Source organism: Megalobrama amblycephala, linkage group LG12 (assembly GCF_018812025.1).
Source record: "Megalobrama amblycephala isolate DHTTF-2021 linkage group LG12, ASM1881202v1, whole genome shotgun sequence".
NCBI lineage: Eukaryota > Metazoa > Chordata > Actinopteri > Cypriniformes > Xenocyprididae > Megalobrama > Megalobrama amblycephala.
In genome coordinates, this window is record NC_063055.1 from 5,224,480 (window position 1) to 5,248,402 (window position 23,923).

Sequence of the window (23,923 nt, forward strand, 5' to 3'; positions counted from 1 at the left end):
TAATGTAACAACACATTCACATCATGTTCACAGTCTCTGATGTTAGTTAACGGTCACATGATAAGACAGGTAAACAATTAAAATATTAAATCTTTTTAGTTTTTTTTATTGTTGTTGTTTACAATTATACTTTGATTATATTATTAATTTTAACTTATAAATTTGCTTTTCTTCAAGCTTGTCACAAACACCCAGCTTGAGAAATCCTGATTTATGAAACGGTCAATAACATCATCACACATGTAAGACCTTACATAATGAACCGATATACCTTTAGAATGAGCCATTTCTATCTACATACACCGCGGGTCTCCCTCCATGCCAAGTCGCCATTTTGCGCCGGCAGTGGTTCCCAAACTGGGGTACGCGTACCCCTGGGGGTACGTGAGGTGACAACAGGGGGTACGCGAACAAATGCTGAGTAGTTCATTTAATTCTACCTTAAAATAATATTAAAACCGAGCCAAAATGTCGTAAATCCAGTACATTTAATCAAATTACCTCATCATTTGGAATAAAAAATGACTGTATCCACACAAGCAGCATGCATATGATAGATTGCGTACAGAATCTGCTGCCTTAAATCGCGCTTACTGTCGTTCTCGACAATGCACCTTTGTAACAGTAGGGATTTAGCACTTTACTCGCATGAAGAACAAATAAAGACACAGATAATGGATTAATTTCGATTTAAGACTCAAACTTTCTCCGATACAAAAACATACCTTGTGTGAGTTCTTGTATTTAATGATGATAATAAGCAAGAACGCAATTGTTCCCAAATATCCACATGACTGCAAACGTGACATTATTATACAACAGGTAAAAAAAAAACGTACATTTTAAACACAGTACTGTCTGTATTTACTATTTTGCAATGAAATAATAGTTCTAACGAAACCACAGCAGAACTACAACACACGTCTCTGTTTCGCGAACAATTCTGCGGCTTTGAACGAATCATGAGAGTCAATGATTCAATGATTCATTCATAGCCACTTGCTTCGTTACTGAATGAATGACTCGATGACTCACTCATAAAAACAGTGACTTGCTGCCACCTACTGGCGGTTTTAGTTTAATATTTAAAAGTTTTACTTAGTTTTACCATCATTGCATATTTCTCTATTGAACATTTTTATATATTATTTTTTTTATTTTATAACATTATTTATTTTATAAAGTTATTCATAAAGGTAAAAATATGCACTGGAAAATCAATTTAGGGGGCAAATATTGTCCCTTAATGGTAAAGGTGTAACTGCAGTCGAAGTGGAAGAGAGGGGGTACGCAGAAGGATGGTAATCCCTTCAGGGGGTACTCCAAGCAAAAAAGTTTGGGAACCACTGTTCTACAGTAACCCTAAACGGACAAACTCCTCTACAGTGAACTTTTCGTCACTGTTTGTTGGTGTTTTAGAGGCAGTTTGCATCGTCACTCTATTGAATATGCACAAAGAAGTAGAAGTAGTCGTAGTGTTAGAAGTAAGAACATCATTTTTATTGACTGGCTACTCTCTGCTGTCTCAAACGACGTAGCTTCTCTATGTTTCGAAAAGGAGGCGTGAGTACAGCGCTGAGCTATTGGTTGCAATTCGCAACCTCACCACTAGATGCTGCTAGAATTTACACACTGCACCATTAACAGTGCATCAATAATGCATTTAAGCAGTATATTTATTTCATGTTTATTCATACAGACCATTTATACATTATAAAAATGAATGCTTTTGTGTATGACCCCTTAAACAGCCTCGATACGCAAACAGTGTTTTGCAAAAGGGGTTGTTCCTATAAAGAAGGTTGAGAAATGAGACCAATAATACAAAAGTGTTGTGTAATAAATGAAACATGTTGCATGAATGGACCAGCAGTCAATACGCATAGTAATTGCTCCAGATTGACATACTGTAGGGCTCATCACCTTGTTGTCTTAATTATGTGTTTTATATGAAATATGCAACTGTTGGAGCACTGTATGTGTTATATTGCCCATTTCTAAATAAAGTAGGCCTACTTTATATTTAATGCTTTGCTTACTCAGAAATACCTGACAACAATTAAAAATGCACTTGTTGGCTATAGCCTTTGCATTGGCCATTATTTAATTTAATTATGCATTGTTTTTCATCTGCCAAACGTTTAGCATTTCCAAACCTTTTGGATGCTCTTACTTACCATTTGCTTCAGCTCCGCTGTCAAATCCCTCAGTCCCAGCAGTTGGATAGGATGATGAATAGGTAATGAATGGAAAAGCCCGCGCTTTAGTGACCACGTGCTGTAGTTCTGACAGACCAAAAGAATGACTCAACGCCAGGAATACGGTGTATGGCTCACACTTTAATAGTGTTTAATATAGTGTAATTTCTTTATACAAAAAGAACGTTCAAGGTAAGCAGCCTTGTTAGTTGAAAAACATCGATTATCAATATTAAGGTAGTACATGACAGGACGTCCCAAGTCAGAATTCTCATGCGTTTGATATGATCACTCAGGCGTTTGGTTACAATTACCCATGAACTCGAAAAGCCTCTAATTGAGCTGTTTCATATTCCACGAGGAACGACAGAAGGTCTTCTACAAACCCACCGGACATTACACAGCTGAACAGGACGTCCGTTAACGCTAAAGCAGCAGAAATTTCCAGAAGAGCCCCGCGGATTTGCTGCTGCGTGCGAGTGTGTCGACGAAAGCTTCGTTATTTCCAACAAAATACGATAAGTTCACTTGAACATCACAAGGACACTTGTAGCGAGAACATGACGTGTCTCTTTAAAAAGATTTACAAGCTCAAACTCTATTAGCATAAAAATATACAATGTGCAGTAGGTTCGATAATGTCAGTCAAATAGAGCTTAAAAAACTGGACAAACTGTAATTAAGAGCAGCCATATTGACTGTTTACCACATTAGCGTACAACATGGAAATAAAACCTTTTCTGTACTTTTCTGTAGGAAACCCATTTCAACTGTCTATACAAACAGTTTTATAGCATAAAAAATAGACTTCATAGCTTCATCAGTCAAGTTCCATTATAAAGATTGAAATAACCATATTTACAATGTGCTAGTCATGTGGTTAAAGGAATACTCCGGGATCAATATAAATCTACAGCATTTGGGGTTTGCTGTCGGTTACCACAGATTAGATTTTCAACTTAACCAAAAATGGTGGTTACAGTAAGATATAATGAAAGTACTTTTGTAATGCGAGATCACATTGATTCACTTGTCAGTGCAGTTATATATCCAATATGATTATGTAAAGCCAGTAAATGTGGTACAAGGTTACAAGAATGAGCTTGTTTACTTGAAAAAATAATCTAGAGCAGTTCCAACCACTAATGGACAATGAAAAGTTTTTTTTTTTTTTTTTTTTACTGTTTTATTACAAGTATTTTGAAATGTCTTGTTTATATATGGATCAATGACGTGTGGGTCTTTTTTTTTTTTTGGTCCAAAGGCCTTAATAATAATAAAAAACAAAAATATGACATCCACAGTAAGGTAGTACAACTAGATCTCTTTTATTGAATCCAAAAGGTTTTAATTATATTTTGCTACATATAAAAGTATCTTAAAGATTTTGAAGTGTCAAAAAGTCATTCGGTTTAACCGTCCAAAGGCCAATACAGCCATTTCATTTGTGATTAAAATATCTTAAAATGTAATAAACGTATATATTTTTTTATTCTGGCATGATTTTATAACATCATATATTAACATAGTGCAAAATGGTATTAAAATTATGTGTAGAAGTCATTGCTTTGTTATGAGAAAGAATGTCCGGAAAAATTAATTTCATTGATGTCATTCGGAGTAACCAATATAAAGGTTTTGGATCAAGTCATGTTGTCAATATCATGTGACAGGATGTGACATCCTTTAGACACCTGCAAAGGACCACATGATCGTGAAGCAAAGTAACTAAAGCCCTGTCCAAATACCCACATTTGCGGTCTTTGCACTTGACCACTTGCCTACTTATATGATGTATTTCCTGTATTTGGCTCAAGTGTTCAAGTGAGCGTGAAGACTGCAAGTGTGTGTAGAACTTTTGATTAACCGATGGGACACACTTAGTCTTGCAAAAAATGCAAGAGTTTATAGAGCTTTTTTTAATTATTTAAATTATTATTTTCAGTGCTTTGCATTTTAAAATACACTTCTAAATGTCTGTTCAGTGGTCGCTATGTAACTAACAGAAGACACAATATTAAAATTGTGGTGCTTCTTTAAGTGATAAAAAGCAGTTGCAAACGACGTACAAAATACACACAGCCTACAAATCTTTGCATCAATAAAATGTGCAACACTTTATATTTTACTACCAAATTATATGTATTATATAATTAATTTAACTTACAGTCGAATGTTTTCCTTGACATCTTCCAATTTCGGGGCATGTGTGAGTTCCCGAACATAATGCATGATGGGATACGCTTAGCCTCGAATAGCGCTCCGAAGCGGTATTCAAGGTAGTGTGGGTTTAGTGTGCATTGCACGGGCTTTTTTAAGACATGGTACAGTCTTGCGCACTTACTTCCTGTCCTCAAGTGGCCAAGACCGCAAGTGTGGGTATTTGGACAAGGCTTAAGTCTCTCTTAACTATTTGAAAAATTAATGTTCCCACTTGCTCATACGCATGTCCCGAAACATCAGGTCATTCGGTGCAACCGCTATAAAACATGGAAAATGTTGGAATATTTAAAAAACTTGTACTAAATATAAAATGTTTGATTGTCCTTTTGCTAGCTAGCTAGATATCAACCTGTTAGCATCGTTTGAAATATCGTCATTCGGTATAACCAAAAGTGTCATTCGGTAAAACCGAAATTTTGGTTAAAATGAATGACTTTTTTGGTGACAAATTTTGTCCATCTTGTATAAAATGACAAAAGCAGTATTAATTGTTTATAAAAGCCACATAATCTCATTGTTAACACTTAATAAATCTAATCTCCATTATGGTTTTTACACTTTTAAAAACCTGATTCGCCAATGATCCATATACAAAGGAGACATTATCTTTATGTAGTTAAATATGAACTAATTTGGATACATTTCCAGAACAGGCCAGATTTGAAATTCTCGTTTCATTCTGTTGACATATTAGAGTTAAATGTTTTGTCTGGGGGTTTTTTTTCACAGGGGGTTTTGGATATCTCTATTACTACTCAATAAATCAGAAACTACTGTCAACAATATTTTCACCATGTTTTTAGGAATAAAATGTTATATAAACATTTACCTTCATTAAAACTGTAAAGTTTAGTGTCTGTAAGTGCTGCTGAAATGGAGATTTCTGAAAAATCTCACCGCCTTTTGAGATATGTATTGTAAATGAAATGCACAGATGCAAACAGACAAAGTGTAATAAAGAGTTAAATGTGCATTTTGGATGTTTTCATTCCACTGGTCTCATAGAAGACAAGTTATGGATGCAAAATTGACCAGTGCCTGTAGTGTCTTGCCTTACTGTAACCACAATTTTTTACTTTTAAAAAATAACGGACGAGCCAAAATGACTTCCTTTGGCAATGGCCATCATGCCACAAAATGCCGTCGCTAGAGTTATTTGTACTGAACCCGAGATATTCCTTCAAGGGTCTTTTGCCAAAAAACTGCAGTTCACAATGGACCTTCATGAATGGTTACAGCATGGACAGATTTTACAACATCAGCAGCACAATGTCCCAGACTCGAGTGAAATAACATGACTCTGTTCACGGTTACAGGCATGAGATGATACAGTTCAGAGTTTTACGAAGCGCCTGTTAAAAGGGCGCGTCCATCCACGCAGGAAGTGGACGATGGCTCTTACGTCATCCCTCCGGGACGTTCTCAGACTGAAGACTGGTCCCAAACCTACACCACCACCAGGATAAAGAGGTCACTTCAACACTTCAACAGGCTGCCTGCCCTGTCTGACGCAGATCAGCTCAGAAACATCATTACTGCTGCAAAGGATGCTGATTTCTTTTCCCAGAGACTTTTTTTAATGGCTGGGCATTAACTGTGCATCTTGTTTGAGGCCATAACTAGAAGGAATTTAACTAAGCAGCGGATGTTCATGTATTTGTGCATGCATGAACATCGCCAAACCTGATGTTTGTATCCCTAGAAGGATACACAGTTTACGTGGCAGTGTCTCATGCGTACCTTGTTGACGGGCGTCAGCTGGGTGCGTACAGAGCTAGAGTGAAGACGCGAGCGCTCCCGGTCTCTCTCGCTGCCGCTGCTCTCGAAGCGCCCGGGCGACCTCTCCCTGCGGCTGTCTAGCACAGCGCGACCGGGGGATTTCTCGCGCTCCAGAGGCCGGGCCGGAGATTTGTCCCTCCGGAACTCCGTGCGGCCCTCGCGGTAGCGGTGAGGGGTGCTGGGCTCGCGGTGCAGCGGCCCCTCCTGGGCCCCGGGACCCGAGGCCAGGCGCTTGGAGATGTGCTCGTTGTACGTGGGTGGCCCACGCTTGTTTGGGCTGCTGTGGAGGTCAGATTGATGACTGATTTGGGTAAATGCATGTGCACGTAAAGTATCCAAGCAGTAAGCAACTCGACGTGTCACGTGATTTTACCACAGGTTCCCAGCGAGAAGCCATTGAACCGTGGTAAGATCACTGTAATGCATAAGCTCATATATTTTATTGCCTTTAAACAATGAAAGGAGCAGCATATATGAGCATATATAATATGATAACAGACATCAATTTTTGGATTAGGGATTAGGAATGGAATGAAATGAAAGAAAGAAAACTGTTGCAACCGTTTCAGAGTCAACGTGTTACTTTTGAATGCTGGTAACCAGCTAATAACATTATTATTATTATTTTGTTCCCATCATTTTTAAATTTTTTTAAACAGAATTACATCACTTCCTATTGGCTGAATCCTTTCATTGCTTGTGTGCTTTTACAGCAGGAAGGAGTTCACCTGTCCAGTACCTGTGTTGTTATTGTTACCTAAAAATATTAAAAATTGATATTGTTAAATGAAATAAGACGGAAGTAAAATGAAATACAAATATTAGATGAAAAACCTACAAACGATGCCCTGGCAAGTATTAAAATTACTAAAAGTAAAACTGAAAAAATAACTAATAAATGAAAAACAAAAGCACATATCAAAATGACTAAACTTAAAAAGAAAAGTAAAAATATAAAAAGAAAAGTAAATATTAATAAACACTATAATATCAAAGAAATAAAATGAAAATAATACTTTCCAGACTGTGGTGATAGTGTCAGATTATGCACTTTAGATCTACCAAAAAGTTTTCTTGTAATTTTGCCAGAAGTACATAAATACTCAAATAGTATGTTTAGGTTACAACATTATTTGTCATTGTATTTTTTACGTTTCCAGCTCTGTGTTTTCTGCTCAGAATGAACCAAATGGAAAAACATTGGGTCTCATTCACTAATAATTCTGCACATTATTCGCATTTACACACACATTTGAACTTCTCACGAAAACCTTCTACCTAATGTTGATGAATTTGGAGTATTCTAAAAGAGCGACCGCGTGCCCAAGTTAAGTAACTTGCATAAAACACGTCCAAACCGTGTCCATATATGGGCTTTCCGCACAACTTTTTCTTTCGTCACTCTGAGCAGACATGATGTTCACTACGCCCGAGAGCTCACGCAGCAAGATCCTCGAGCAATGCCAAGTGTGCCATCCTCAAAACAAGTTCAAACTCAGTAAACACCTTTAATACAGACATTACAGATTAGACAGCTGTACATACACATATCTGCGTCTTTATGCAGAGGTAACCAGCAGAGCTATAACCCACATATACATGCACACATACATATGACATGATATATATTTAAGATCTATATCTATTTAAAATTTCATATTAACATGTTTATAAGACCACCAAAAGTATGATTTTTGCATACGAGTGGTTTCAGTTCCTACATTTTTTGTAAATTTAAAATAAATTTTATGATTTGTTTGTGAAAACGTATGTATGCAGATTTCACGCACAAAGTTTTGTGTACGTATGCTTAGTGAATGAGACCCATTTCTAATCCATGATTACTGTATTTATAATAATCATAATCTATAATTATTCCATCAAATAATGAAATTAATTAGCTGAACTGTCAGCAATTTGCAGTTGACAAGCAACGTGTTAACTTACTGCACATTGTGTATTAATGCATTAACAGGTTAAATCAGCAAATTTACAACATCTAATTTTCAAACTCATTTAGTCAAATTTTAAAGCGGGACAATGAGTTTAATATGCTGTCATAAATAACCCGCACCTCCTGCTCGAACCGGTCCTCTGCAGTTCCCCAGACTCCCTCACCAGGCTGCCCTTACAGCAAATGACCCGCAGTTTGTTCTGGTAGGATGAGGCCAGATAGATGGCACCAGACGATATGGCCGGACCCAGGTAACGTGGGTTAGGAATGTCCAGGTGAACGAAACTGGGAGGCCTGTTTTAAATGGGAATTTAGTGTCATTCTCCAGTCCTCGTGTTATTTTTAATCTATTACATGCATGCATGTTTGCTGTCATCCTACCCAAGTGCTGCATGTCCCTGAATCTCAATAACATCCAGTGAATTGAAGTTGGTCACAAACAGATATGGCTCTCTGAAAGCTGGGAACAGACAGATGCTTCAGTTAGTGATCCTGAAGATTAGAGATGCACCGATCGACTGGACATAAATTGGTTATCTGTTTTCTTTTGGCCAATCTCTATCTTGAACTTGCACATATACAGTGGGTACGGAAAGTATTCAGACCCCCTTAAATTTTTCACTCTTTGTTATATTGCAGCCATTTGCTAAAATCATTTAAGTTCATTTTTTTTCCTCATTAATGTACACACAGCACCACATATTGACAGAAAAACACAGAATTGTTGACATTTTTGCAGATTTATTGAAAAAGAAAAACTGAAATATCACATGGTCCTAAGTATTCAGACCCTTTGCTGTGACACTCATATATTTAACTCAGGTGCTGTCCATTTCTTCTGATCATCCTTGAGATGGTTTCACACCTTCATTTGAGTCCAGCTGTGTTTGATTATACTGATTGGACTTGATTAGGAAAGCCACACACCTGTCTATATAAGACCTTACAGCTCACAGTGCATGTCAGAGCAAATGAGAATCATGAGGTCAAAGGAATTGCCTGAAGAGCTCAGAGACAGAATTGTAGCAAGGCACAGATCTGGCCAAGGTTACAAAAAAATGTCTGCTGCACTTAAGGTTCCTAAGAGCACAGTGGCCTCCGTAATCCTTAAATGGAAGACGTTTGGGACGACCAGAACGAATGATGAAAGATGAATGTGGCCAAGTACAGGGATATCCTGGACGAAAACCTTCTCCAGAGTGCTCAGGACCTCAGACTGGGCCGAAGGTTTACCTTCCCACAAGACAATGACCCTAAGCACACAGCTAAAATAACGAAGGAGTGGCTTCACAACAACTCCGTGACTGTTCTTGAATGGCCCAGCCAGAGCCCTGACTTAAACCCAATTGAGCATCTCTGGAGAGATCTAAAAATGGCTGTCCACCAACGTTTACCATCCAACCGGACAGAACTGGAGAGGATCTGCAAGGAGGAATGGCAGAGGATCCCCAAATCCAGGTGTGAAAAACTTGTTGCATCTTTCCCAAAAAGACTCATGGCTGTATTAGATCAAAAGGGTGCTTCTACTAGATACTGAGCAAAGGGTCTGAATACTTAGGACCATGTGATATTTCAGTTTTTCTTTTTTAATAAATCTGCAAAAATGTCAACAATTCTGTGTTTTTCTGTCAATATGGGGTGCTGTGTGTACATTAATGAGGAAAAAAAATGAACTTAAATGATTTTAGCAAATGGCTGCAATATAACAAAGAGTGAAAAATTTAAGGGGGTCTGAATACTTTCCGTACCCACTGTACATATGAATGTATCTCTATAGGGAACCAACTATCTTCAGAAAAGATTCAAAGGCATTATTTTTTCCTCTTTCCTCCGTATAATGCCTGTTTATAAGCACAACGCTGCTTTGTCAATCTGTGGTTGCCTCTAATTTCAAATGACTACAGATATTTGTAAGGCCAGTTTGTCCTGTTATAGAGCAAATAAACAAATAAATTTGGTTAAACAAAGAAAAAAAAAAATCGGCAACCAGTATTAGAAAGGGCCAATTTGCTTGTAAAAAAAAAAAATAGATAAACGGAATCGGCAGTGAAAAATCATGATCGGTGCATCCATACTGAAGATGATCATTACTACATCTTGTTCATTTGGGTTTGTCATAAAAAGAAGACTGGCTACCGAATGTCAGGGGAAGTCGACTCCACTTGAGATCATCAGGGCGACTTCTTCGACCATAAGCATCCACGAACACACCGATCTCTGTTATCAGAAATTAAATAGAAAACAGTCGAAAATCAATGATTGTATTTTTCATATAGGAACTGTGACTGTAAATGCTGTAGCTTTTGTATACTGCCCAGTGCCCACCATGGCTTGACTAACACCCACCAACCAAATCTGGGTGGATTTCACTCCTACAGTGCTAGCCACTTTGGCAGGTTGAATTTTATATATGATCCATTCAGCTGCGAGAAAGCATATCGCCATATTTGACATCAATGTCAAAATTGTGGCCAGTGAAAAAGCTGAGTGGCTAGTATCTTTGGAAAATCACTAGCCACAGTGGCTGGTGAGCAAAAGTGTTAATGTCAAGCCCTGCTGCCCACTATTTTTAAAATACGGATGTAGTATGGAGTTTGCAGCATTAAAAATTAAAAAAATGTTTCATAATGTAGCATGTTGCACTGTCGTCACATGTAATGTTTAATTCAGCAGCTGACAGCATCCAATTCTAAATACGATTAGAGAAAAATGCAAAGTAACATTTATTTCAGTTTTATGACTGAAATAAATAGTTATTTTGTATTTTAATCAGAGTTTGTGTTTGTTTTTGTCTTAACTTTTGGCAAATCAAACAAATAGGTTGATTTCATTTCATTCATCACATTGATAATGGAAAGTCAAGCATTGCACTGATAGAAAATTGAGTATTCATTGAAATAGTAGCAATAGTATACATACTGCATACTACATTCTTGTATAGACCATTAGTATATACCATTCTGTATGCAAAGTGTTTTTTTAAAGGAATAGTTCATACAAAAATTGCAGGAAAAACCATCAGCATACATGTTTGGAACAACACGACGGTGAGTAATTAATGATTTTCTGTCAACTATTGCTTTAATAATCTTATGCAATTGGAGCTGGCTGTAGTTTAGAAGGTGTGATGGGTGTCTGACCATGGAAGCAGAGCAGATATTCTTCCTTCTGCGGAGTGCTGGACACCTGGACGATGGAGATGGGGAAACTGTGGGAGGATCCGGTGAACACAGCCGACGCCAGCGACACGTCATTCTTGTCCAGGAACTCTGCCAAAAACAGCCCATCATGCAAAACGCTGTTTACATAATGCACAATTACAAATTATAAGTGCCTGATCATGTTCTCACAAATGGCCCGCCAGCCGGTCCAACCAGATATCTGCACTGGAATATGCAAATGTGGAGAAAATGACTGCAATGACTAGCTGAATCCTTTTCAATAACAGATCCATCACATCTACATGCCAGATGATACAGGAGATATAAGATGTCAGTAGATTGTGGACTGACCCTCATCTATCTGGGCTCACGGGACATCGTCGAAATACGTACCGTCCAGAACACACTGCTTCATCTCAATCTCGTAGAATTTATTGGTACCAATGATGATGCTATAGCTGGTGAAGTGGATGCAGCTGCACGGCTCAAGCGTTTCAATCTCCTGAGAGATAAAGAGACGGATCATTAGAGGTGTGAGCGTCTCTGGAGGAGTTAGAAAGCAAAGCACATCAAACACAGCTGTTTGCGAGGGAATTGCTAAATTTTATGTGACAAAGACATTAGTTCTTTTGCTTCGAGACTCAGAACCTCAAACGTTACTTGCCTTCCGTATACAGAACTTGTTCAGATTGTCGTTGTAACGTAGAATTGTGACTTTATTGGGCATTGCTGCACAAATGCATGGACCATTTTCTATCTAAAGCAAGAGTAGACACAAAATACTGCGTAAGGTACAAATTTGTTGGATTACACGTCACAACAAGGGCATGATGCAACACAGTGCACTAAAAATACACTGAGTGGAAGTTGCAATGCAGTGAAACACACAACCTTACCCTGCCTGTGGCAAACAGATGACAGCCCTTGACGGTCTCAAAGATATATGGCACAATCTCTGGCAGTGTGGGGAGGTGAGACTGGGACAAAGACTGTTTCACCTTCTTAATCTCCACCAGACACAGTGCCCGCTCATCCCCTACAACACATCATCATAATTGACTTATTTCAAATGCATTTTTTGCAAAACACAACTGCAATAACACCATGGCATTTATGCCTTGATATATACCTAATGATTAGCATATTAATGTACCAATTTATTCTGAGATTTTTCAGGGAATGCATGAACTGATAAAAATGTTTGCCTTAAATGCTCAAGTTGCTTTGGATAAAAGCGTCTTCCAAACAACATGCATTAAAAAAAGAATAAACCTTGCATTTTTTAATGCATTTACCAGATACTTTTATCTAAAAACAACTTAAATTGCATTCTAGGTATACATTTTATTAGTTAATGCATTCCCTTGGAATCAAACCCATGACCTTGGTGTTGCAAGCACCATACTCTACTGTTTGAGCTTCAGGAATAAAATGGTATTATTTACCATGGTTCAGTGAATAGGACAAAAATGCATGATATTATCATGTCTAAAAAAAATTGTAATACCATGGTACTTTTGTTAGTGTTCCTTTAGTTTTGATTTCTGAAACCTGTAGTAAAGGTCATGATCTCTGCTCACCCACGATCATCAGCAGCTTGTCGTGCTCCTTGATGATGTGGATCTGAAACACGGATCCCAGACCCGGGATGTGAGTGAGAGAGTTTTTAATCACATTCAGGGCATACAGACCCTCCTCAGAGCCCACCAACACAATCTGATGACCAAAACAAGATAACCCGATGACTGTGTATCAGACTTCAACAAATGTAGACTGAAAAAAGAAATAAACATTGACAATTCAAACCGATTGACAGTGAAATTAGGGGATACCTGATCAGTCAGTGGGAGGGTGCAGTTGATATCCAGACGGTCGTCTCCTTCTAGCTTGAGTAAAGAGTTACCCAACAATTTCTGTACAAACCCAAAAACACCATCATGAGCATGTGATAATGTTTAAAAAGTTTTTATCCAATGCGACTCGTAGTGCATTCAAGATAAGCAGTACACTTCATCAGTATGTTCCTTTACGTCCAGCTGTACAGAGACAGACCTAGGTTTCTCACCCTGAATCGTCACACAGACACTTTAAATGTCAATATGAGTGGTGTTTCTGGTTCCTCTCACTCACAGCATCTGCTTCAGCTTTCTCTCTCGCTCCACGACTGCTGGCCACGATGGCTTCCAGCACGGCCACCCAACGCTGTTTCTCAGAGTATCCTGAAGTCATGAGGTACAGAGTCTGACCGGGCCAGCACGTCGACTGCGGAGATGACTCCAACTTCAGCACGTATGGCACATCTGAGCACATACAAGTATGCAAGTTAGTGGACTTCCAGACATTGGCTACTTTCTGAATCCACATCCAGCAGACCAAAAAAGTCGCAATAGGAACATGCAATTGGTGTAGAATTCACCCAAACAATGTTCACTCAGAAACTGCTAGTCAATTTCACAAATAACTACAAAGAAATGGAAATACATTGAATTAAACATGAATTTTTTAAGTAAAAAGACTGAAATAGTATTTCTTGTCAAATGTTTTTTTTTTTTTTTTTTTTACATGTAATTGTATGATGTGTAATTCCACAGAAAGTTTGTCACCTGTTTTGGCAGTGTTGGGCAGCTCAGAGGCACCAACAGCAGAATGAACAGTCACGTCTCCATCAGAGAGACACAACTCAAACTCATCCAGCGGCTTCACTGACTCTGAGAGGACAGATTATATCATTCACATCAAGGCACATCATTCCATACCTGTTTAACCCATTCCCTGCTGGAAAATAGATAACCAACTTGATCAAGGTGGTAACTACTTTAACATGGTTCCTAGCTGGTCATTTATAATCATTCCCAGCTACAAAAAGTGTTTTTATCAAATTCAGTTTTCTGATGGTCAGGCTGGTTTGGATTGATGGTTTTAGAGGGTTTTTTGTCAGCTTCTCAGCCATTGACTTCCATAGTAGGAAAAAAAATACTATGGAAGTCAATGGTTTCAGTCAACTGTCTGGTTACCAGCATTCTTCAAAATATCTTCTTTGTGTTAAACAGAAGAAAGAAACTCATACAGATTTTGGAACAACATAAGGGTGAGTAAATGATGACAGAACTTTCATTTTTGGGTGAATTATTGCTTTAAGCTGGTTTTCGATGTCTAGATGGTTAATCATTATGGACTACCAGCTTGATTTGCTAGACCAGCTTGGTCAAGATGCTTAAAGCTGGTGTGATTCAAGATTTTCCAGCAGGGATGATGTGTTATAATATGCAGTGTGCAAACATAAGCGATGCACATTGGGAAAGCAAAAAGATTCACAGACCGTCTCTTGGTTCTGTCTCGTACGTGATCACTTTATATCCATCCAACAACACGTACTTCCTCTCCCAGCCCTGACCACGCTTCCCATTTCTGCAGGAAAACAACCACAATTCCAGGCACAATTAGTTTTCACGTTTTCCGCCCTTTTGGGTGTTTGCAGCATGGCACACGGCTCACCTGGGCTGCTTCAGCCATCCTTCCAGCCTCATGTGTCCACCGACGTCTTTCAGGCCGGAGGTGCTTCCCTTTTCCCGACACAAGGCCTCGGACAGATGCAGTGCGTACTCTGTGGGCACGCCGCAGGTGGCTGGAAGGTACGGGGAGCATTTCGGATGGCACAAAGCATGACATTCTAAAGCAGGAGAAAGAAGAAAGAGGATCAGCCTCTTCAGCTTTAGCCCAGGTTGACCTGATGGGCTCAGCAATCTATTAACAAACAACAATAGACCCTTTTCACATTTCAGTGGTTCTCAGAAATGGAAGTCGTCAAATTTGGGTAAACTTCTATAGTGGTGACAACAAATATAATTTTTGCATTCCCATTTGCTCCAATAGCAAGAGAAGAAATCCACTATAGCGTTTCTATAACTTTCCAAAAGAGTTATAGATATAAAAAATATTGAGACATTGATTATGTTGGTCAGAAGAGAGTCAAATTTGCCATCACTCTTATTTACGTTCACATTAATTTAATGCCAAGGCAAATATATCACAAAGTCGTGTTATAAATGTACTTTTTTTTTTAATGGAAATATACATTTACATTTATGCATTTGGCAGACGCTTTTACATTTTGTATAGTATATACAAATATACTATTCTATACATTGAGTATGTGCAATCCCCTGGGATCGAACCCATGACCTTTGCATTGATAGTGCCATTGCTAGTGCAATATAAAATCTAGATTTATTATGCTGTGTTAATTTAAACCTGATTGGGTCAAACAACAGTGCTTGAGGAGGAAAAGGTGGTATCATATACAAAACAAAGCCAACCAATATGATTCATACTCTTTTGCACTGCAAAAAATGGTAACCTGCAATTGTTGCTTTACAGAGCAATTTATACCTGATTAAGAAATACAAATTGTTGTTATAAATGAAGTTCATTTAGATGTTACCATTTTAGGCAATGAAATTCAATGAAAATATAGGTATCTGTATCAGCAAGTACCAAAAAAAGTAAGTAATAGTATATGTTTATTTGGAAAGGGTTGATCCATACCGATGCAGGTCGCGGCCTGCCGTCCAAAATGGACTGTGTCCAGACACACGGTGCAGCGGGCCGCCCTCATGTTGAGCCCCTGCGTGAAGCGGTGAGGAGTGTTGTGATGGATCCTGTCCTTCACACGTCTGGTGTACTCTACAGGATCAAACAGACGCTCTTAAACCCATCTATATAACTTATGCAAACAGCCCAAAGCAAGCTGAAAATGTCCTCTCCTGAGAACATTTCTCCACCAGAGGGTGAAACCAGCTCTGAGAACACTGTACTGTCCAAGCTGTCATTAGTAGCTTGGGTACGAGCATGCAAGGATTTCGGAGTTCTCGCATTCCACATGGCATACAGCAGGAGTATGGCCATAAATACGAGCGTATATACGAGATAAGCTCAGTGTCCTGATGGATCTGTGTGCAGGAGCTTCGGATATCCAGAATCAGTCCATGATGTCCTGAGTGGAAGTCTGCAGCCATCAAACCATGATGACCTAATACAACACGTGTTTATTCAAAATATTGAGTGTAGGACGCCCATAAGACTTCAACTGAAGCGCTAAAATGACATGTTTGGATTTGGCCAGAGAGCTTATCTCTGCAGGTATGAAAAGATCATATCAAGAAAGAATAGATAATGGAGAGACGCCTGGTTCATTCTCAGGAAACGGTGCCATTTGTGTCCCAATGACTGAACACAGTCACATTATTTAATACATTTAACTATGTTTAGTGTATTTGAAAATAAACAAATGTTTTATATATCAGCCAACTTGGATGTCCTTACGTGACTGCATTATATATATATATACATATATATATACACACACACAAAATTATGTTTTTTAAAAATGCAGTTTGTCTGTCCCTCACTTTTGTTTAAACTCCTTTATGCTGAGACATTTCCCCATTTAATGATTTGATGACAAAATAATAATTTGATCTTTCTGACATTGAGGAAATTACATCAAATTCTTTCTGACCACATGGCTCAAACAAAATTTACTATCCGTACTTCATGATGTTTTTACTTATATCAGCCTTATCTTGAAAGCTGAGCGCTAACCTTTTGAAATGAAGCTATAAATAATGAAATTAATAAAAAAAATCCTTATATCTCAGGCACAAAAATGGCACGGTTTCTTGAGAGTGGGCCGCCTAAGAAAGAACTTACTTTCAGAAGTGACTCTCCTTATTTCTGTGGAACGACAACAAAGAGGACAGTGAGTGTGGACAGACATGAGCGAAAACATTTGCTGCAAATACGTACGGTCTGGAGTCTGGAGTCCTTCAGAAGAGACAGTCTCCTCATCTTATATTGAAACAGTAATAAGCATCAAATCAGCATTTCCCTACAAGCTTCTGATTTAAAGTGCACCTAATATGCTTTTTTGGGATATCACCTTTCATGTAGTGTGTAATATAGCTGTTTGTAAATGTACAAAAAGTGCACAACAAATAAAGTTATTGTCTCCCAAAAGAAAGAACCGATTCTAAAATGCCCAAAACGAGTCGTCTGTAATTCCAGTCTTACTTCCTGCACCACATAGGTTTGTAACAAATTTGCATAATGCCAGTCTACGGTCTTCATTGGCTGCCCGTGAACAATGTTTACTTTGCCCCACCCTCAAACTCTAGTTATAGCTGAGACTGGAAGAGTTGGTTCGAGTTTTCTGCTGCTAAAGCAAATCCACTTTGAATGCACTTCCTAAGAAATTTCCCAGAATTTATACGTTAAAACCGACACCATTGTTACTGTTCATATCACTGTGTACCAAGGAGTGAGGATGCCTCCGGAGCTGAAATTCAGATATGCTAATGGGCGATTGTTTTCAGACATGTGAGCGGTCGACCAATCAAAACAGACTGGGGCATCTGACCAATCAGAGCAGAGAGAGACTGAATCCCTTTATCGAACCGTTTCAGACGCTGTGAGAAAAGAGCTGATGCTGCAATGTACATTATGAGAAAATTAAAGTGTTTTTGACCTCGGATGCATGTAAACCTATTGTAGGAGACCTTCAAAACAAAATTAGGAACCTTTAAAATAACATAATAGGGGCACTTTAACTTCCCTGTTTTCTTAGCATGGGATGAAATGGCAAGAAGGACCAAGAGAACACAATTGTTGTTTTGTTTATGTTTTGAATATTAAAAAGGCTGCAAAAGTTCCCTGTCTCCGTTCTAACCTTCAGGATTGGCAGCGTCCTTCCTGCGGGCAGAGCTGGACGACATCAGGCCGCTGCTGGGCTGGTGCTCAGGGGACTTGTTGGATTTGGTGGACATCATGAGCTGCTGGCGAGCCAAACCGGGGGTGGCTGGAGTACCGCTGTGCTCCAGAGCTTTATTAAACTGAACTGATGAGGGAAGAGAATACAGTGAGACGACCATGCCAGATGAGAAAACCATCATGTTTGAGAACATTGCACACAGTCTGTGGCAAGTTTGCTTACTGTTTCACTAATAGAATTTTAATAATTCTTTATATTACTCTATTGTTCAAAAGTTTGGGGTTGGTAAGATAAATGTTTTTGATTATGTCTCTTCTGCTCACCAAGGCTGCATTTATTTGATCAAAAATTCAGTAAACAGTAATATTGTAAAATATTATTAAAATTTAAAATAGCTGTTTTCAATTTGAATATATTTTAAAATGTAATTTATTCCTGTGATCAAAGCTGAATTTTCAGCATCATTACTCCAGTCTTCAGTGTCACATGATCCTTCAGAAATCATTCTAATATGATGATCAATAAGGATTTTTTTTTCATTATTATCAATGTTGAAAACAGCTGCTTCTTATTTTTGTGGAAACTGTGATACTTTTTTTCAGGACTGTTTAATGAACAGACTTTTCAATTTATTTGAAATAGAAATCTTTTGTAATATATTTTATAAATGTCTTTACTGTCACTTTCGCTAAATTTAATGCATCCTTGCTGAATAAAAGTATTAATATTAATAATAACAATATAATTAAAAATCCCAGTTCTTTTGAACAGTAGAGTATATTGCAATAATTGTAGTTATATAATTATAGTCTGTTTTATTATTCTCTCTCGTCATAATTTAAGCAAAGACTTTTGAACTCTATAAACAATATGTGTAAAATATGTAATTTCAAATCATTTCAAACCTATATGACTTTCTTTCTTCTGAGGACCACAAAAGGAGATTTGTATGATATTTTCATTATTGGCAAAATGAAAACAAGCAAGCAGTTTCCAAATTTAACAAGAGTGAAGATGAGTGAATGTTTGTAATGGCGTCACACCCTCTCTGAGCTCCAGGCGTGTTTTCTGCAGCGCTTCTTCAAGCTCTGAGCAGCGGGCACGTTCTTTCTCCAGCGCGGACTTCAGGTCGCTGTACTGCAGGGGGACAGGGGTCACGGCGGGCACAGCGGGCACCTGCGTCTGCCCCTGAGCTGCCAGCGCCGCCAGCAGATCCTCTCGACGGCGGCCGCCAAAAAGCCCCTGCACCCAAAACATGAGACGAAGTGAATCGCCCAGGCTCATGTGCCCAGCTACAGGAGTTCAATATGCTAGGACTCTATCCTGCTATTCGATCCCTATATATCCAGTCAAATTAGGTGTCCCTTTCTACAACTCACATATTTAGGGCGGCTGGATATATGGATATATATATATTATATATATGAGATTTCTGATTGGCTGACGCGTTGCACGGTTAGTATGTGGTTATTTGCATATGTAGCTCCAGGGACACCTAATAATGCGCAGCTCAGCAAGCAGTTAGTCAGATTAGTTAATGAAGTGAATTTACAGCGGATGACTCTGACCTTTTTCTTCTTAGAGGGGTGCTCTACCTTGGCCTGCAGGAAGTCTATGAGCTTGGTTTGCTGGGTGATGGTCCCCTCCATCTTGACCTTCTCGTGAGAGTACGCCGCCTGCAGGGGGAGCCACACTGCTCTTAGAACACACCTTTGGGTATGTTTGGAAAGGAACACTAGCATTCTGCCTATTCGGCATACATAACTGTAAAATAAGGTATATAATTTTGCATTATTTAATCTATTTTTGTATAAAAGTGTCCTAACTATGAAATAAAATTAATTGTAAATAAAAAATGAATTGTATAATAAAAATATTATAACAATACATTTTATTAATAATAATACAATTAATTATAATAATTAAATTACTACTATTATTATACATTTTGTCACAGTTTAGATCAGTTTCACACTTTAAAAAATAAAAGTTCCATAAGGTGGTTTTCGCAGTGATGCCATAGAAGAGCCACCATTCTAAAGCAGTGGTGCTCAACTGGTTTGGCCATGTGACCCCACATTTTCCCATGGTCAATAATCCGTGATCCGAAGTATTTATTTCTCAGAAATGGCTGATCCACACACACATACAAGTACTTAAAAGGGTCATGAAGGGGTCAACGCCTACTTCATCATTGCAACGTAAGCCCCGCCCACTGGCGATCAAAGAATGCTCCCTTTACAATCGTTAGAGCTGTCAATCAAACAGCATGTGCTTGAGCTGTCAATCAAACAGTGCAAGTTTATCAGTAACTGAGTTGTGGACTCGCACCAAAACTCCCGTTTTATTCAACGAATCTCTTAGTTACATAGAGTTTGCACTGTTAGTTATGATGAAAGCATTCGTTAGTGTGCAGAAATTGAGTTGCAATGACGAGATCACTGCTTTCATGCGTTCAACAACATGTCTGTGATCGGCTGTTCATCACTGCAACCTTTCATGCCACGATCTAAATATAATGCCATAGATCTAAATGTAATGCCATAATCAACACTTTTCACGATTAGTTAACCTTGAATAGCTGTAATAGTAAAAACATGCTAAAAGTTTTTGAGAGATTTGTTTGTGAGACTTAGCTATTTCATATGCAAAGATGTTAGCCAATCGCAGCAGTGGGCGTTTACACTGTAGTCTCACAGCAGACACGCCCCATGAAAAAACTTTTTATTTCTAAATTGACAATTTTTGAAGCATACTAACATTATAAGTGCACCCCAGGAAACATTATAAAACAATAAAACAATGCAGTTCATGACCCCTTTAACATACATCTAAATTGTTAGAATATCACTAACGTTGATAAATAAACAGTATAAGGTAATGCTATTAAATAGCAGTCCCAAACTAGTTTTTGTTAATACAATAAAGTTGGTAAGTTGGTATGAGCCACCAGTCATCAAAAATATAGAAAATTGCACAAAGTGAAAATAAAGTGGGATTTTGGGTTAGATTAGGAAAACTACAGTAACCATGGTAAATACACAATACAATCGTGAACTGTTAATAAAACATATGGACGCTGATCCTGATGAATAGAATTAACATCATACCTGCATGCAAATCCTTCCCAGCTGACACATGACGTACCATTTACGTAATTTTTTGGTACTTTCATGACTTACTAATTGACTACGTAACTACGACGTTGCATGCTCATGATTTCTTTTGCTCTTCATATATATAATGAAGTGATGTACACCGTGCGCCTCCACATTTGAGCGCAGAATTGAAGAGGACAGATTAGGAAAGTTAGTTGAGTGAGGTGAGTTAGTTATGAAAATAATATTAGAATAATGACACTGACATGCAGCCTGACAACATCTCATCTGACAGCAGATACTGAATCAGGACAAAGCACTCTTTACTCAAACTGCGTCTGACAGAAGAGTCAACAGCGTTCACACACGTCTTTCAAAATAAAAATCTTATGTCAGTAAAATTTAGAATTATGTTTGTTGTTGCTGTTTCTTTGACTACACACTCCAGGACCCACTCAAAATGGTCTTGCGCCCAACTTTTGGTTTTAACTTTTTCCACTATAAAGAACCTTTTGTGGAATGGAAATTTTCCATGAGTATTAAAGGTTCTTCATGGAACCATGGATGCCAATAAAGAGCCTTTATTTTTAACATCACATGTATGTGTGCACCTGTATGTTTTCCAGCTGGTACTCCAGGTCTGTTCGCTCGGTCTTCAGAAGGTCCGTCTGGTCCAGCGCGTCCTGAAGTCCTTGTGTCAGTCTGAAGATGTGGCTCTTCTGCATGTCCAGCTGCTGCTGCAGTTTTGCTTGCTGAGAAAAAAAGTTACACATGACACACACTGGTTATGCTAAGGATGCACAATTACACAGCTCTCAATACTTGATCATTTCAGCTCAAACCAATATTTCATCTTCATTTATTTATTTGGTAAATGCATGTTTTGAGTGCTAGTAAACTGAAGCACCTCGTCCATGAGCCTCTGTTTGAGCTCTCGTTCTGTCTCCAGCTTCTGCTGCAGGCTGCGCGCATTCATCTCCAGCATGGCGTGTTTTTTCTCCAGATCGCTCAGCTGATGAACACAGAGTAAGTATGCATGTATGTAGTCATTTAGCAGATGCTTTTATCCACAGTGACACACACTTACAGTGTCAGAAAGACCTTCAGCCTTGAGTTTCTGGTCTTTCAGGGCCTGCTGCAGTACCAAGATTTCAGCTTTATGTTCTTTCACTGCCAGTTCGACTGCCTGACGAGACTCAGAATTGCGCTGCTCTGCACGGAGTCTGGAGAACGAGGGAGAAGGAGTTATCAAAAAGTAAAGTGTTCGAGCAGTACGTCTCTTACTTCAGTGTTTCTATTTCTATACTTAACGTTCATTATGTAACTCTTATATAACGATGGGCACTTCTGGCCCTGTGGACGTTTAGAAAATACACTATTTTAACACACTAACTAGTTTGTGTACACTGCCCAATAGTTACATAAATATGTCACAGCAGAATTCTGTCATTTTCTGAACCAACAAGTACATCTCAAAGGATTTATTGTGTTTAATAACAACCTGCAATTCAACACTTTACAATAAGGTCTCATTTGTTAAAGGTGCCCAAGAATGCTTTTTCACAAGATGTAATATAAGTCTAAGGTATCTCCTGAATGTGTCTGTGAAGTTTCAGCTCAAAATACCCCATAGATTTTTTTAAATTAATTTTTTTAACTGCCTATTTTGGGGCATCATTAACTATACACTGATTTTGGCAGCGCCGCCCCTTTAAATCGCGTGCTCCCTGCCCCACGAGCTCTCGACTATATTACAGCGCATTTACAAAGTTCACACAGCTAATATAACCCTCAAATGGATCTTTACAAGATGTTCGTCATGCATGCTGTGTGCATACATCGAATCATGTGAGTAAAGTATTTATTTTGATGTTTACGTTTGATTCTGTATGAGTTTGAGGCTATATGCTCTGTGGCTAACGGCTAATGCTACACTGTTGGAGAGATTTATAAAGAATGAAGTTGTGTTTATGAATTATACAGACTGCACATGTTTAAAAATGAAAATAGCGACGGCTCTTGTCTCCGTGAATACAGTAAGAAACGATGGTAACTTTAACCACATTTAACAGTACATTAGCAACATGCTAACGAAACATTTAGAAAGACAATTTACAAATATCACTAAAAATATCATGCTATCATGGATCATGTCAGTTATTATTGCTCCATCTGCCATTTTTCGCTGTTGTTCTTGCTTGCTTACCTAGTCTGATGATTCAGCTGTGCACAGATCCAGACGTTAATACTGGCTGCCCTTGTCTAATGCCTTGAACATGAGCTGGCATATGCAAATATTGGGGTCATACATATTAATGATCCCGACTGTTACGTAACAGTCGGTGTTATGTTGAGATCCGCGTGTTTGTTTTCCGGAAGTCTTTTAAACAAATGAGATTTATATAAGAAGGAGGAAGCAATGGGGTTTGAAACTCAATGTATGTCTTTTCCATGTACTGAACCCTTGTTATTCAACTATGCAAATATAAATTCAATATTTAATTCTAGGGCACCTTTAACAATAGTATTAACTACGTTTGTTAAAGTATTTATTCATCTTTGTTAATGCTAGTTAATGCAAATACTGTCATTCATTGTTCATGTTAGTTCACAGTGCATTAACTAATGCTAACAAATGCAACTTTTGATTTTAATAATGTATTAGTAAATGTTTAATAAATGCTTAGTTCATGTTATCTAAAGTAGTTAACTAATGAAACCTAATTGTAAAGTGTTACGAATAC

The 23,923-nt window shown here is 38.2% G+C and overlaps 1 protein-coding gene across 8 annotated transcripts in view; it reads right to left on the reverse strand.

Moving 5' to 3' along the window:
* Window positions 1-4,865: 4,865 nt before the first annotated feature.
* Window positions 4,866-23,923, reverse strand: part of LOC125279925 (citron Rho-interacting kinase) — a 58,718-nt gene continuing 39,660 nt past the window's right edge. Inside the window, exons 18-40 of one of the 8 annotated variants that reach the window (XM_048210077.1) lie at window positions 22,267-22,402; window positions 22,087-22,191; window positions 21,791-21,931; window positions 19,650-19,757; window positions 19,125-19,323; window positions 18,040-18,207; window positions 17,025-17,048; window positions 15,861-15,998; window positions 14,811-14,985; window positions 14,635-14,723; window positions 13,919-14,023; window positions 13,446-13,615; window positions 13,148-13,228; window positions 12,896-13,031; window positions 12,212-12,351; window positions 11,980-12,072; window positions 11,709-11,817; window positions 11,295-11,423; window positions 10,291-10,371; window positions 8,536-8,614; window positions 8,275-8,448; window positions 6,162-6,477; window positions 4,866-5,867 (exon numbers count right to left, since the gene is read on the reverse strand). In XM_048210077.1, the coding sequence (XP_048066034.1) occupies window positions 5,844-5,867; window positions 6,162-6,477; window positions 8,275-8,448; window positions 8,536-8,614; window positions 10,291-10,371; window positions 11,295-11,423; window positions 11,709-11,817; window positions 11,980-12,072; window positions 12,212-12,351; window positions 12,896-13,031; window positions 13,148-13,228; window positions 13,446-13,615; window positions 13,919-14,023; window positions 14,635-14,723; window positions 14,811-14,985; window positions 15,861-15,998; window positions 17,025-17,048; window positions 18,040-18,207; window positions 19,125-19,323; window positions 19,650-19,757; window positions 21,791-21,931; window positions 22,087-22,191; window positions 22,267-22,402 (2,920 nt within the window). In that variant the 3' untranslated portion in view covers window positions 4,866-5,843. Of the gene's footprint in view, window positions 6,481-8,274; window positions 8,449-8,535; window positions 8,615-10,290; window positions 10,372-11,294; window positions 11,424-11,708; window positions 11,818-11,979; window positions 12,073-12,211; window positions 12,352-12,895; window positions 13,032-13,147; window positions 13,229-13,445; window positions 13,616-13,918; window positions 14,024-14,634; window positions 14,724-14,810; window positions 14,986-15,860; window positions 15,999-17,024; window positions 17,049-18,039; window positions 18,208-19,124; window positions 19,324-19,649; window positions 19,758-21,790; window positions 21,932-22,086; window positions 22,192-22,266; window positions 22,403-23,923 lie in introns of all 8 variants that reach the window. The other 7 variants (XM_048210076.1, XM_048210080.1, XM_048210082.1 and 4 more) reach the window with 7 other exon arrangements.